At 38.0% G+C, this 15,121-nt stretch overlaps 2 protein-coding genes across 3 annotated transcripts in view; both read left to right on the top strand.

Moving 5' to 3' along the window:
* The window catches only part of LOC107674524 (WAS/WASL-interacting protein family member 2-like), a 13,983-nt gene extending 7,368 nt beyond the window's left edge, over window positions 1–6,615 (top strand). For both annotated transcript variants that reach the window (XM_016468505.1, XM_016468506.1), the window contains exons 3-8: window positions 586–718; window positions 810–941; window positions 1,654–2,280; window positions 4,758–4,976; window positions 6,341–6,442; window positions 6,544–6,615. In XM_016468505.1, coding sequence (XP_016323991.1) covers window positions 586–718; window positions 810–941; window positions 1,654–2,280; window positions 4,758–4,976; window positions 6,341–6,442; window positions 6,544–6,590 — 1,260 coding nt within the window. In that variant the 3' untranslated portion in view covers window positions 6,591–6,615. The remainder of the gene's footprint in view (window positions 1–585; window positions 719–809; window positions 942–1,653; window positions 2,281–4,757; window positions 4,977–6,340; window positions 6,443–6,543) is intronic.
* Window positions 6,616–10,540: 3,925 nt separating this feature from the next.
* LOC107674517 (cell division control protein 6 homolog) lies at window positions 10,541–15,111 on the top strand. Its single transcript, XM_016468500.1, has 12 exons — window positions 10,541–10,673; window positions 11,264–11,530; window positions 11,610–11,879; window positions 12,023–12,222; window positions 12,777–12,931; window positions 13,097–13,203; window positions 13,325–13,464; window positions 13,555–13,655; window positions 13,739–13,809; window positions 13,953–14,125; window positions 14,262–14,402; window positions 14,806–15,111. The coding sequence occupies exons 2-12, from the start codon at window positions 11,290–11,292 to the stop codon at window positions 14,893–14,895; spliced, it is 1,689 nt and encodes a 562-aa protein (XP_016323986.1). The 5' UTR covers window positions 10,541–10,673; window positions 11,264–11,289; the 3' UTR covers window positions 14,896–15,111.
* Window positions 15,112–15,121: the final 10 nt, after the last annotated feature.

Here is a 15,121-nt window from a genome sequence, read left to right as displayed (position 1 = left end):
GGCTTGTGTACTGCATCATTACTGTGTCTGTTCCCCTTTCGGGCTTGAACTGATGGTAAAACTAATGACATTATTTACTGTCTTTACATTTATTTTGAAAGCTGAAGCTCGCGATTATGGTAAGGGGCGTTACATTTCTGACGAGTGCTTGCGGTGTTCGGCCAATCACAATGCACTGGGTCAGCTGGCCAATCAGAGCAGACTGCGCTTGTCGGAAGGAGGGACTTTGTAGGAAACGAAGCATTTGAGAGGGCGGGGCATAGAGGACCTACAATAATGTACAGTATTTGAAAAATAATGTGTTTTTTGAACATTAAAGCATGTCAACATATTCTATTACACCAAATACACAAAATAATGATCTTTAAAAAACCATCATATGACCCCTTTAAGATAAGATTAGTGTTTTTAAAAATGTATTCAGTCTTTGTGCCCCACAAAAAATATCATAATGAATTTTAATTCAGAAATTACCAACAGATCTCATCTTAGAAGAGAAATTCAAGTCAACGAATTGCATTTTTAATGTATTTTTTAATAAATGAAGAGATCACTTTTTCAACATACAAATGTATTTACTTTCAGGCAAACACCACACCTCCAAAACTTAATCGAGATGACGCGAAAGGAAGAGGAGCTCTGCTGTCAGACATCTGCAAAGGCACCAACCTGAAGAAGACCACTGTGGTCAATGACAGAAGTGCACCTATAATTGAAAGTAAGTCATCTGTAGTGCACTACTGCTGAAAATACAATTAATGTTTGACGTGACCCAGCTAACCATGCAGTGTTTTTGTTTTGACCTGAAGGTCGAGGTGGCAGCAGTGGTGGAGGCGGAGGCGGAGGCGGAGGTGGCGGTGGTGGAGGCGGAGGTGGTTCTGGGCCAATGGCCATGGGAGGGCTGTTCAGTGGAGGAGTGCCCAAATTACGACCAGTCGGAGGTATGTTCCCCTTTCACAGTAGTGTAGTGCAGTGATTTTTTTTTTTTAGGGCTGCTCGATATGTCAAAATAAAATCTATGTCTATAAATATATGCTTTAGCGTTTTGGAGTGAAGTTCCATTTACACACGTGCAGTTCATGAGAACGGCTTGGTTCATTTTTAATTGCTGGCAACCCTTTAAAATAAAATATTGATGGTTTACTTTTTAAAAATAAAGAAAGTAAAACAAAAATATCAGTATTGTAATTTTACAGTAAAATAAAATGATTTATATTACTCTTTTTATTTTGCAGTATTGTTACAATATAGTTCTTATTTTTAGTATTTTAAATTCAGAATAATCACAATTATTTTATAGTCATATTTAATAAATCAAAAGCAGTGGAAATGTGGCCTGTGAAACATCCAAGTTTTCCTCAAATTGTTGAGCCCTAAAAGGATTTCACAGTCAAAACAAATCTTCAGAGTAAAAAGATTTTAAAATAATTTTTATTTTCTAAGTAGATGCACTACCCAACAAAATCACCCTGCTAACTCTAGAATGATTCATTCTTTCCAAATATGAAATCATCTGGTGAAAATGCATGTTTTTCATCATTTTTTCATATCGCAATATATATTGCAGGAAAAAAAATTTGCAGTGTCACTTTTTCCCAATATCGTGCAGCCCTAATTATTATCTGAAAGTGTTTTATTAATGTGTCCACACAGACAGCTCTGTAGGAAGGTCAGCGCTGCGGCCGCCTGGGTCTAGGCCTGCAGTACCTCGTGCTGCGGGTCATTCTGAACCAGACTGCTCCGTTCGTGGTGATGGAGGTCGCTCCTCACCTCCAGAACAGGCACGAAATCAACGTCCCTCTGTGCCAGACGTCTCCAAACCGTCTGCTGCCAGCAGCTCCTCAAAACCCACCAACTCCGCTCCACCTCCACCCCCACCATTCAGTCGCGGTGGCAATCGCGGACCCACCTCAGGCCAACAGGGTTCTGGGGCACACAGTCGTGAGAAACCCCTTCCACCACCGCCTGCAAGCAAGGGGCCTCCACTGCCACCATCTTCTGCTCGGGATGGGCCTTCTAGACATCCCCCTATTTCATCTCGCTCCTCTTCATCCTCCTCCCCTTCCTCAAATGCACCTCCACCTCCTCCTCCTTATCGTCAGCCGACTAATGCTGCAAATGGTGACCCGGCCCCTGTGTTGCCGCAGAGACGAAACTCGCTGAACAAGAGAAGCCATGCCAATGCTAACGTCCGTAGCCAGGCTCCTCCTCCTCCACCCCCTGCCCAGCAGAACAGACGACCCCCACCACCATCTCGTGATCCAGTGGGGCGTAGCACAGGTAAAATACAAGCTGAAAATTCTCTCACTATAGACCTTAGTCAGGATAGCGCCATATTTGATTTCTAATGGGAATGAAAACAAGGCTGTGAGGATAAAAGTACGGTGTGTTCAATGCATTATACTGTTGTTTACCATCATACCAATTGTTCAACTGATTAAATGTCTTTCCAGGGAGGAAAAAAAACTTTCAGTAGAAAAAAAAACACTTAAGTTTTGAAAGTTTTGAGTTGTGAAAATTATGTGATCTAGGACAATTATATAGTGAATGCCATTGTAAAGACTGTAAATCTATCCATCACAGCCTCATTTTCATCCATGTTAAATTCAATATGGCATCTAACTTGACTAAGGTCTATAGAATGCATTAGTGCCTGGCCACTTTTTCGGCGGCCTTAGTTCCTGAAATATTTTTCTCATAAGGATTTTAAATTCTTCGTTAAAGAGTTATAAAAAAAAATGAACTAAGCCAACCAGCTAGAGGGTGAATAACATCAAAAGTATTTGAAAATCTGACAAACAAAAGTACAAGACTGTGTACTTAACAGCTTTAAGAAAGAAAAGAACTGCAATCGCGAATGGTACGATCAAAATTAAAACAATGAAAAAATATAGAAGTATTGATCACAATTTGGCGGTTTGATGGCTTCAACAAAAGTGTATACCATTTATTAACAACCTCTTAGCTCACTGTAGGCCTGTTTTATAAGTTGTATGTTTATAAATTATTGTTCAAAATCAACTGACCCCTCGCAAAGACCTGCCCCCCTTGGTTACTGGTGCAACGTCCGACAAGCCATGGCGCTCTCACGCCACACATCATGTTCTCACGTGGTGAAAAATACATTGCGGAGCAAAGAGGACACTGAAATCACGTCGACAGACAAGACAGCAGGTTACTTCAGGTATGAATCAAAGTGTCAGCCTTCTAATTTATTTATTTTTTCTTTTTAAGAAATTCAAACAATAAATACCGTTTTGTGGCTCTGTAATGTGTTGTGACAGATTGCTGTAGCGCCTCAGCTCAAGTGGCACATGAACCGATCATCTCTTCCTCTTTACTAGTTATAGCACGAAATGAACATGAATGAACATCAGAAGATATCTTGTTTCAACCACGGAAAGACGTCAATACACATAATTTTTCTTTTTCGAGTTCAAGTCCACCACGTTAATCTACTCTCCTGCCTGGTTTGTTTGTCAGACAAAATGGCAGATTCTGCGTTATGATTGGTCAGATCGCCTGTCAATCAAACTCCCGGTGAAGGGTCAATTGCTCTATGGAGAAAATTAATGCAACTTTACTTCCAGGAACCTGACTGTTGCTCTCTATTGCCAGTCTAAAACCATATGAACATGTGGAAGTTGGCCGCAATGTTCACAATACTTTGCAGAGATGCAAGCTCTAAAAATAATGAAAAGGCACCATAAAATCACCAAAAATATGTTTACATTGGTCTTGTACGCTATATTCCAAGTCTTCTGAAGCTGTATGATAGATTTGTAAGAAACTGAATGAAATTTCGGTCACACAAAGCTATCGCAAGGCTTCTGAAGATTTGAAATTTAGCAAACAAGTAATAAATAATATATTTGTAGTGATTTTATGATGCTTCTTTGTCATTTTTAGGGCTTGACAAAAGTGATGCACCAAAATTTTGGCAACTGAAATTATTTGGCCGAAAAAAATAATTTTTGGTTTTAGACAAAATAGTATTGGAGGACCTAAATTATTGACTGAAACAGTGACATTTTATTAGCTCTTCTCTATGGAAGCCATTACTTTTTTTTATTTTTTTTTATTCAGTGGCAGAAACGGGCTTCCATACTTCTCTGATGTGTTTTGATCTTCATTATCTATTTAATGTAGAGATGCACCGATCGATTGGCCAGGGATCGGAATCGGCCAATTTTTACAATGAAGACTACAGACATTAAATTAATCAAATGTAAAATAACACTGGATGTGTTATTTTACATTTGATTACTGTAATTTCTGTAGTATTTCTTACCTGAATAAAATCTTACTTAACCTGAAAAACTTAGTTTCATAGCTCTCTTTATTCTATTGCATTTATTTGTGCTGTTGTTTGCAAATTTTTTTTATTCTTATTTTATTTTTACTTTTTACTTGTGTTTTTTTAATTAAAATAAAACTTTGCGTTGAAGAAAAGTAGATTTTTGTTTGTATATGCTGTCAATTATAGTTCTTAGAAAGAAAATTGGAATCGGCAAAAATCGGAATCGGCAGATCACACACAACAAAAAATCGGAAATCGGAATCGCCCAAGAAAATTGCAATCGGTGCATCTCTAATTTAATGCACACAACATGGATAATCTACAAGACGTAAAAAAAACTATTCTTAAAGTAGCAATGCGTAAAATTTATGGGCTGAAATATCGAGAGGAGGCTTGTTGAAGAATATAGTAGAATATAGTAAATGTAGACCTCTTTTAAAATGAAGTGTTCATTCAGCTCCTCAGGTTCCTCCTCCTACATCTCGTAATGGGGTTCGGGAAACGCCACCCCCTCCACCCCCTTACCGTGGCGGGCCACAAACATCTTCTGAACCCCCTAGTCGAGGGAAGCCCCCTCCTCTCTCCTCTACTGGACACCAGTCTTCAGGACATGCACCTCCTCCTCCTCCACCTCTCCGGAATGGACATACGTCATCTGCCCCCAAGTCCTTTTCTGGTGAGTTCCACCATATTCATCAAACAGATAATGCAATCTTTATTTGGAACATCAGTTCATTCTCTTAGTTGCTCATTTGTTTGTGTGTGGGAAGTGCTCTTAGATCAGAACTTTGATTTTGGTTGTGGACCTGTAGTCTATTGTGCATCAGCACATGAAAATAACCCTGAAGTCAAATGAGCTCTCAGTAATTCAAATGCGGCCCACTTATTTCCTCATTACACCCGTCAACAAAGCCTTCTTAGAACACAGCGATGTAATGCCAGATAAGTAGTTCTGAAAAATAAGGTCGTCATTTTTCATGTAATGTAATTTAGTCCATTGCGTTGCGTGTTTCAGAGCGAGTCTGTGTTCATTTACACGTGAGCAGGAGCAGCACATGATCCAGTGTTTTCAGTGTCTCCATGTGGCTCCGTTCACACTCAGTGCTGCTCCACACAAACTCCAACTCTGAATGTGCATTTAGCAATTGAAATTGCAATGTATGACTAAATTATATTTTTTACCAAATCATGCATCCCTTGTTTTAAGTTCACTTAAATTAAAAGTTGTTTTATTTATTTTTTCTAAACCTATTAAATGTTAAAAAATATTAGAAATCTTTTGTAACATTAAATGTCTTTACTGTCACCTTTGATCCTTGATGAATAAAAGTATTAATTTCTCTATCTTTTTTTTTAAATGTTACATACCCCCAAACTTTTGAATGGTTGTGTATCACAATTTCCACAAGAATAAATAAATAAATACAAAATAAGCAGCACAACTGTTTTCAACATTGATAATAACAAGAAATGTTTCTTGAGCAGCAAATCAGCATATTAGAATGATTTCTGAAGGATCATTTGACACTAAAGACTGGAGTAATGATGCTGAAAATTGCTGGGGAATTTTTTTTAAATATATTTCAATTAATAAGTTATTTTAATTACAATTCCATTTCACAACATTCCTGTTTTTATTGTATTTTTTAACAAATACTTGCACCATTTGGATTTTTTTTAGTGTACATTGTTTATTTAATGTATTTAAATATACATTAAATATACATACATTACATAATGTATGTTTATTTAATGTATTTCTTTAAATATTTAATGAAGCTTTAATCTGCAAAGGACTGTGGAATAGATGAATAATATTATTTTCTAATATAATTATTTTTCAGATTATCACAGGTTTCATATGAAGAACTAGCAAAAACATTTGTGAAAAGTTGTTCTAACAGCCACATCCTAAATTAAATTAATGTGCTAATCTTGACATGGTAGTTAAACATCAGCATATGCAAAGCTACTTGTCCACTAGGTAGTGCATAAAATAGTCTTGTCGTTGATTGATAAATGTTTGATGTCTCTTCTCAGATGATTTTGAGTCCAGGTATGACTTCCACCCTATAGAGGACCTTCCCCCACCTGAAGAATACAGACCCTTCCAGAAGAGCTATCCCAGCCAAATCAACAAGAGTAAAGACCTTACTTTTAACTTTGACCTATCCATAAAGATAAACCTTTACAGATTTTGTTGTACACATTTCCTCATGTCCTCTTTATCTTTCATTCTCCAGCTTTAGTGAGAGGTGTTCCTCCACTGCCTCCTGTTGGAGGAAGATGAACACTGTGTTCAGAGAAGAGAAGGACCACAAAGAGCTGACATATAAACACATACACACACAAATACGTACATGCGTACACACAGTATGTATTTATGTGTGTTTGCCACACAAACATTAATTACACCTTCAAATACATCTAAAAATGTGACATCGTTCATAGGGCAACACTATAAACACCTACATGATCTCTGATCCAAACCACTCCAGAATGCTGTACCTCTAGACCTGAAAACACTGTGCAATATTCCTGTGCTGCCTAGAAATGCACCTTTCAATATTGTCTCAGATCACAGCGGCACAGCAATGCGAGAGCAGACAACTCCAGTTAACATGAAGCTTGATGTGTACATTCCTTACAGCAACCAGTTTTTATTCAATGAGAAAATGTGTAGCACTTTATAGATTATTGATGACTATGCATATCAGACAAAAAGACAATTGTGTGTTTTTATTCTTCTTTTTTTTTTATTTCCAAATCAGTCAGGAATGAGTTAAATTCTGAGGCCATGAAACAGCCTTGTTTCTTGTTCAATCCACAGTTGTGTTTTCCTCCTCACACTACAAAGTAAGACACTACAATGGCCAATATGGTCACATAGGTTTTAAGAGGAGAGCTGATTTAAAAAAAAATAAAATGTATATATTTTTTTGGCTCGATGTTGAATCTAAACTACTTCTTTTTTTACTGACCAAATATACACTAAGTGCCATCGGATCTGTTTGAAGACTTGGTCTTGTTGGAGATCTGTGTTTTTGAAACAGTACACAGGTAGTGCCATCTTCTGGCTCATCTGCACCCTTTCTCCTGGGTACCAATGTTTCTGGGTCATTTATAAATTGCATTTTCATAATTCGTGTTTTAAACCTAAGCTGAATTTCAGGAAATCAATTTTAGTAGATTTGGTATAAAACACTACAAGTTTTCTAATGGGCATATTTTAATTCTGTGACATTGTATTATGTTATAAAGAGACCAAGTATGTTAATAATGTTCAGGCGGTTCTGGCATAGAAGTATAGAAGAGTATAATTGGGATTTGGTGACCAATCATTCTGACTTGTAAATGTAATTTTATCTGTTTCTGAATGTGTTAAAATATGTGTAAACATAATTCTGAAATAAAAGGTGGGAATGGGAATTAAATCATGTGCTTCTTTACAATAATGACACATATTTCATATATGATAAATGTGTGGTTTTTGTTAATACATTTTGCTTTATAATTGGTCTTTCACATTTACGCAAATGATTAACAATCAGAGTCAGGTATTTCAGAGAGTCCTGGAATTTTTCAAGTCTGAGAATGGTTGAGGATTCTCGGACGTAGGACAATGAACAGGGATGGGGAGGCTGAGACCGGAACCTCTGGGTCATGAGATGATCTTCTGGGATCACAATGAACATGACATGGAGCTCTTCCATAAAATCAGTTGTGACAGGGCATTTTGGGACTGTCCCTAAGCAAGCAATAACATTGAATACTAATATACCACTTAAATCCAAGGCGCTAGACACTACACTAGGGCACTGAGTGAACTTTTGAACTGTGGTGGGAAGTAGTTTACATTTTCCCTGTTTCTTTCTTATTGGGTGACCTGAAATAAAAAATAGAAATGAGGGTTATTGTTTACATATATCACACTTAGAAGAGATTTGACTATAAATGTCTACCCATGTCACAAAAAAACAACATATAAAAACAAATACACAAAACAATAGGGAGTCAAAATTTGAATACATCTCCAAAGTCATTTGTAGCTGATCTAAGGCTCACACTGTAAACCATGAATGGTGAAGGATTTGCTCCAAAGCAATCCGCTTGCAGCATTCTGTGGAGAAAGATGAGAGAGAGAGAGAGAGAGAAACACGAGAGAGTCGGATTATAACCTTGAACTTTACAAATTGCATACCGGCTCAAAATGTTTGCTGATTTGCAGGTGGTACGACTTAAAGGCCACCCAAAAGAGGTTCCTGAAGACCATGATCCACTACATTTTGATCTAAAGCAGGAAATATCAACCAAAAACATGATTCAGCCAAATAATAATTAAATATTACTTAAGAATATAATGATGATTCTTAGTTTGATTAGGTTTAGGGTAAGTTATATCTCCACGAATGGACAGTCATATCTACTGAAAAAAAGATAACTATATGTTCTCTTCTGGCTGGTGGTGCACATGATTTCATCTGTTTAAAGATTGGACAAATGTCCAAGTGTGGAAATTTGACTTTCAGATTTCTCATGTCACAACAGACAAACAACATAAGAAAACAAATGAATAAAAAATACAAAATAAATTATGAAAAGGGGCCTTCTTGCCATCATTTTCTAAATGCCCTTCATGTAAAATATGAAATGAGATATCCCATAAGTGTATATTTTGACAACTCAGTTGAATAATTTAATAATAACAGCCAAATCAAAGAGATACAGCTGATTCCATAATTATATACAGCCCCATATTCACAATCAAATTTCAAAATATAATTTATATTCTTTTTACGGAAATATATATTTATATACCAATATGACCATCCTCGACCCAGTTAGTGGCACTGCTGTCACAGAAACAAAGACAGGCACAGCTATATCCCATAGATTTAAGAGGAAATTAAACAACAAAGAAATAAAGCTGAAAATCATTTGATTGTTTTATGTAGTTATTTTCAAATACATTGTCCCAGAAGAATTCAAGAGTGGAAAATGCAAGCCTGTTCTCGAGCCCTGTGACCACACTTCCCAGTCAATCCCATATTGCAAAAACTGAATGAATGAATGAATGAATGAATGAAGCATTTATATAGTGCTTTACAATCATGTGAGGGGGTCTCTCCTCAACCACCAGCAGTGTGCAGCATCCACCTGGAGCATATAGTGAAGATTAGGTTATGTAATTAGGTTGTTGTTTTTTTATTATTCCAAGTACTCTAAAAAGAAATAGATTTGGGAATCAGGGTCAAAGGAGTTGGATGATATGTTAAAACTGCTAACTTTCTGTGGCCTATTTCATCTTCATAAATGTAAAATTACTGACTGTATGCCCAATTGTAGACTTTTTTTTTGTATTGATCTAAAACTATTAATATGATTCTCTTTGCTCATCACTTAATAAGAAAGCTGCTAAAATAGCTGTACTGATGAAAAAAAAAAAGATTTCACAGCAAGGGTTACCTCCTGATTTCCTGAAGCTGACATTTTTTGTTTAATTATTCTTTTTTTTGTTTTAGATGTTTCTGTTAGGTTCTTATTTGTTTGTTTTTCTGTTCATATTTCTTTTTAATTTTATCTATTTGTTTAGGCCTAACTATTTTAGTAGACTATCACAGTTTTGTATTCTGGTTTTGTATATGCTTTATTGCTCTGCGTCAATTCAAGTCATATGCTGTTCTTTTAAATATTTGTGTATGTATACCTTGTGAGTGTTATCTTAAATAAAATAAATAAATAAGAAATATGCATAATATTCAAGCCTGTTTTTAGATGAGTAAATACGAAAAAAACATACAAAATGGCCATAAAAGACCAAAAACTTTCAATAAATAAGAGCTAATATTAATAGTATGTCATAGTCATAGATCAGGAACTCAATGTATAATGTACCAATGTATAATCGAATTCAGAGTATTGCAACATTTGTCTTTTGAGTGCGTGCGTTTATGAGACAGAAATGAGCCTGTCACTGTGAAAATCTGGTCTACACCTGGAAGGTTAAAATAAATTTGTCAAGAGTGGATATTGATGGTAGAATACATCAAAACTGCAGTTAACTGGGAAAAACTTTCTTAATAATTCCCGGGAAATTCTTTCCGCCAAAATACCAACAAAGAAATAACCCGCCTTTACAGTCAAGTCAATGGGGGAAGGGACTAAGAATCCTATTGGTTCCTTAAAACTCCGACAGCCAATGAAATGCGTAGTCATGAGATTCACGTCACACGCCAGCTGTTCAGAGAAGGAGGTCACAACAGCACGTTTGGCGCTAGTTTAGTTTGACGGCGGGCAAGTGAGTGTGCTGAGGAGCTTATTCTGAGAGACCTACAACTTGTGAGAATCGTAGCGATTGTCAACACAAATTCAGGTAAGACATTAAATATATTCATTCTATAGTTCTTAAAAGATTGTTGTGCAGTAGTTTTAAAATAAGATTACTTTTATTCAGAGTTGTTATGCGCATGAACAAACAGCTTGGCGCCAAATGACCCACAGCAGGAACTGCTCACTTATAATTTACAGTATTTGTTGAACATGTACAAATGTATCTGCAACAAATAAAAACATTTATTTGTTAATGTACTTATTTTTGTATCGTGGTAGTGATATAGATCCGACGGGAAGCATTAACAAAATAAGTAACTTAACCACAAAGTGCCTGTGGGTTCAAACCACCAAATGGAAAGGAATGCATTGCTTGTGATTTTTGATCTGTGTAATTCTGCACAAAATGGGTTAAGTTTTTGTTGTCTGACTTGATACAACTACAACCAACCCCCAACGGGTTTTAGGTTAGAATGGCTTTAATGACTCGCACCTCAAGAGTCTTCAGGAAATACTACACTTACTTGCTAAATTCTTGATGGGTTATCTCGGTTTCCTCCTCAAGCTATTGTGCATCAGAGGTTATTGATGTTTGATTTACTGTAAACTAAGTCACTGTGCTTTTTCTTTCAGATCTGCTTCCTGGTGTCAAACTTAAAATGCCCAGCACTCGCTCACAGAATCAGCCCACCCTTCAGTTCCCCCGAAGGAAGTCTTCCAGATTGGGTTCTCGACCTAAAAACTCCTCTGAGAATGCAGTGGACGTCCAGGCCAACCCTCTGTCCCCTAGAAAGTCAAATGTGGGAGATTCGCTTGATGTCTGTCTGTCTCCCAGGAACTCAGTGTTGAAAAACACCTCTTTGTCTGAGAGGCTGCCCTTGAGCCCCCGCAAACGTACAGGTGTGTAAATCATCACCTTTAAACAACCTTTGTGATTGTTGTTCTTGAATCTTTTATTTATGAAGCTCTTGGTTTTCAGGTGACGAGAATGGCTGTAACCTCCTGGCCTCTATGCTTGGCTCTCCTCCTAAGCAGCGCTGTGCTCCTCTGTGCTCCCCTCGCAAACTGTCCTTTAATGAGAACACACCGGTCTTCTCCTCACCTCCACATCCCACACCGTCGTCACCGAAAATTCCCCTGTCTCCTATTTCGCGTCCATCTCCAAAACGGCTGCAAGAGACCCCCTGCACAAACCCAATCCCCCGAACAGAGGGAAAGCTCCCCGTTACTCGTCTCTTTCCTGTAAAAAGTATGTTTTAAGTGTTTGTTAGCTAATTGTAATTTTTTATTTGCTTAAATATATTAAAATCGGTGTTGATTCTTGTCACATATTGCCCAATTTCTGATATTTGATAAGTAATCTGTATCTCTGTTGTGGGCTCTTTCCTGCAGAATCGGGTTATCAGAGTGTAAAGCAGGCTCTTCACACTGCAGTACCAGAACGTCTTCTCTCTCGTGAGGCAGAGAGAGCTGCCATTGTCTCCTTCTTGGACAACCATGTGGTGGCGGAAAAACCCTCCAGCCTCTATATCTCTGGTGCTCCTGGCACAGGCAAGACCGCCTGTCTGAACTGTGTCCTCCAGGAACAAAAGGTGAGCTCAAGAGAAAATATGGTGGTTTGTAACTCTAAAATCACTTTAGAATACACTACTGATTAAAAGTTTGGGGTCAGTAAGACAAGCAAGATGCATTAAACTGATCAAAAGTGATGTTTAAAATGGTACAAAAGATCTGTTTTAATTGCATGCAGTTCTTGTGAAATTTCTAATTTAAAATTTATTCCACAAAAATATTAAACAGCACAACTGTTTTCAACATCGATAATAAGAACATTTCTTGAGCAGCAAATCAGTTTATTATTATTATTATAGCATATTATTGTTATTTTAAAATTGTAATCATTTCACAATATTAAATATTTTACTGTACGTCTTATTAAAAAAATAAGCTTGGTCAGCATAGGAGACGTCTTGTAAAAACATTTTAAAAAAGGAATCTTCCCAACCCTAAAAATTTGAATGGTACTGCACATCAGCCTTTACTTTTAAAAATCTGTGATGTGTAAGATTGTAACATGAACTTAAAATGAAATTACACCTAAAAACCTTGGTGCTTATGGTCAGCTGTCTTCTCCGCTTGTTTCAAGGCTCTGTTGAAAGGGGTTCAGACTGTGCTCATCAACTGTATGAACCTGCGAAGCTCGCATGCCATCTTTCCATTGCTGGGAGAGAGACTGGGGGTTCCAAAGGGGAACAGCGAGGCTCGGCTGGAGAAACTTCTGACCAGCTCTGGGCCCACTGTGTAAGTCAGCTTGCATGCAGGCAGGGCTCCTCTTGTGCTAATTTGCATGAAACCATTTCAGGTTTTGAACTCATTATGTACTGTGACTGAGATCAGCTTTTGTAGTCTGATTCAAACAGGCCCTATTCCTTTGAGTAATTCTTATGGTGTTTTTGTGTGCAACAGCCTGTTGGTTCTCGATGAGATGGATCAGTTGGACAGCAAGTCTCAGGAGGTTCTCTACACGATCTTTGAGTGGCCTTACCTGCCCAACTCTCGTGTTTGTCTCATTGGTAAGATTGTCATGCGTTTATCTTCCCAAATTTTAATATGTGACTTAATTTCTACTAACAATCTTGAATGCAGAGCGGATTGTTTTGAATGTCTGCTTACTGGTGAACTTTGACCCCTTAGGTATTGCTAATGCATTGGACCTGACGGACCGTATTCTGCCCAGACTGCAGGCCAAACCACATTGCCGACCCAAACTGCTCAACTTCCCTCCCTACAGTCGTGAGGAGCTCAATGCCATCGTCCAAGACCGGCTCACACAAGTATGCCTACTTGCATATTTCCTGTTATACGTACTTCTCCAAACTCACATTCTGAGGTAATAATACATTGGTGTGTTCGTGTGTGTTCAGGTATCAGGTGAAGGTGTTCTGGACGCAGCGGCAGTTCAGTTCTGTGCAAGAAAAGTTTCAGCTGTGTCAGGAGATGCCCGCAAAGCACTTGACATATGCAGGTAAGAGAACCCATTTTAAACCGCTAAAACAAGAGTGTGACTTAGTTTTGAGAGGTTCTCACACATTTGTGTCTATCCATCAGGAGGGCCGTGGAGATTGTGGAAGCAGCTGACAGGTCTAAAATGGCATCCGAACCTGTGGCCAGCCCTGAAGGTAAGAATTACTGTACTATATTTTCCAGAAAATAAGTTGTACTGGGACAAGATTGCATCAGTGTATAAGTCATTGTTATCACCAGGCTAGATTGTCTATAGAGAAAAAGAAATGAGGGATTTGTCTCTACTTTCTTGTTGCAGTGTCACGGGTGAGCGTTCCTCAGGTGGCACGGGTTTTGACTGAGGTGTATGGTGACCGCATGGCATCCAGCAGCGGGGATGGCGAGTGCTTCCCTTTGCAGCAGAAACTTCTGGTCTGCTGTCTGCTTCTAATCGTCCGTAATGGCAAGAGCAAAGAGGTGCAGTTGGGCAAGGTGAGTCAAACTTTGATTGTCTCTATATTTTAACAGGAAAATTGTTTGCAGACCCTGTAATTTCAGTGTTCAGAATACATTGAGGAAGACATGAGAAGTTATTCTGGGGCTGATAACCTTATTTGTGTTTCTCCAGCTGTGTGAGGTGTACAGTAAGCTGTGTAAGCAGAGGCAGGTGGGAGGTGTCGGACAGACCGAGTGTCTGTCTCTCTGCAGTCTGCTGGAGAGCAGAGGAATCTTCACACTCAAAAAGGCTAAGGAGGCGCGATTAACTAAAGTAAGAGCAGTTTTCAATCATGAATAGTATGGCCTTTGGATCATATTGATTTAAGCCCAATTATACTTCGGCTGTCCACGTTCCGTGAGGGTCTGTGCACTGTCCACGTAACGCAATTTCTGCAGACGTCAGCATACAGCCCAATTTTCGTTTCCGCATGGACAGTCCACATACAACAGCACAGGCACGAGATGAATGTTGAGACCGAATGAGTCCACTAGGTGGTACTGTGCATGTGTCAAACACATCCATCTACGCTCCAGTATACTTTTGAAAGCTGTGCATGAGACATTGGAATGTGGAAAAAGTATACCTGGGCTTTAAGATTTTCAGTGAATCAGTATCTTAATTCATTACAACTTAATGAGGCATCTAAATTTCAATATTGTTTTCTCTTTTCTAGATTTCCCTGAAGATTGAAGAGCGAGACGTGGAGAATGCTTTGAAGGATCGAACTCTCCTTGGTAGCATATTAGCGGCTGGTCTGCCATAAATTCCATGAGATTTTAACTTTTTTATTATTAATTTTACTTTTTTCCTCATTTGTCTTTTATATTGCTTAGATGTGAAAGTCTTGTTTAAAATGAAATGTGCTATTTCATAGAGTGATTTGATCCAAAAGGGTTGATTTCTCCATTGTTTGTCAAATATTTGCCTGCCTTTTTAAGTGTTTTTTTTTTTTAATTTTTTTATGTATTCTTATATTGGCATGAACTCTT

This window comes from Sinocyclocheilus anshuiensis, unplaced genomic scaffold (assembly GCF_001515605.1).
Source record: "Sinocyclocheilus anshuiensis isolate Anshui unplaced genomic scaffold, SAMN03320099.WGS_v1.1 scaffold572, whole genome shotgun sequence".
NCBI lineage: Eukaryota > Metazoa > Chordata > Actinopteri > Cypriniformes > Cyprinidae > Sinocyclocheilus > Sinocyclocheilus anshuiensis.
Note: the sequence above shows the minus strand (reverse complement) of the source record. Positions and strands in the feature narration are given on the sequence as shown.

Excerpts from the sequence above, each read along its gene's own strand:
- LOC107674517 (XM_016468500.1), top strand. The coding sequence starts at position 11,290 with ATGCCCAGCACTCGCTCACAGAATCAGCCCACCCTTCAGTTCCCCCGA. Across the intron at positions 12,223-12,776 it reads GTGTCCTCCAGGAACAAAAG|GCTCTGTTGAAAGGGGTTCA; the intron begins GTGAGCTCAAGA and ends GCTTGTTTCAAG. Across the intron at positions 14,126-14,261 it reads AAGAGGTGCAGTTGGGCAAG|CTGTGTGAGGTGTACAGTAA; the intron begins GTGAGTCAAACT and ends GTGTTTCTCCAG.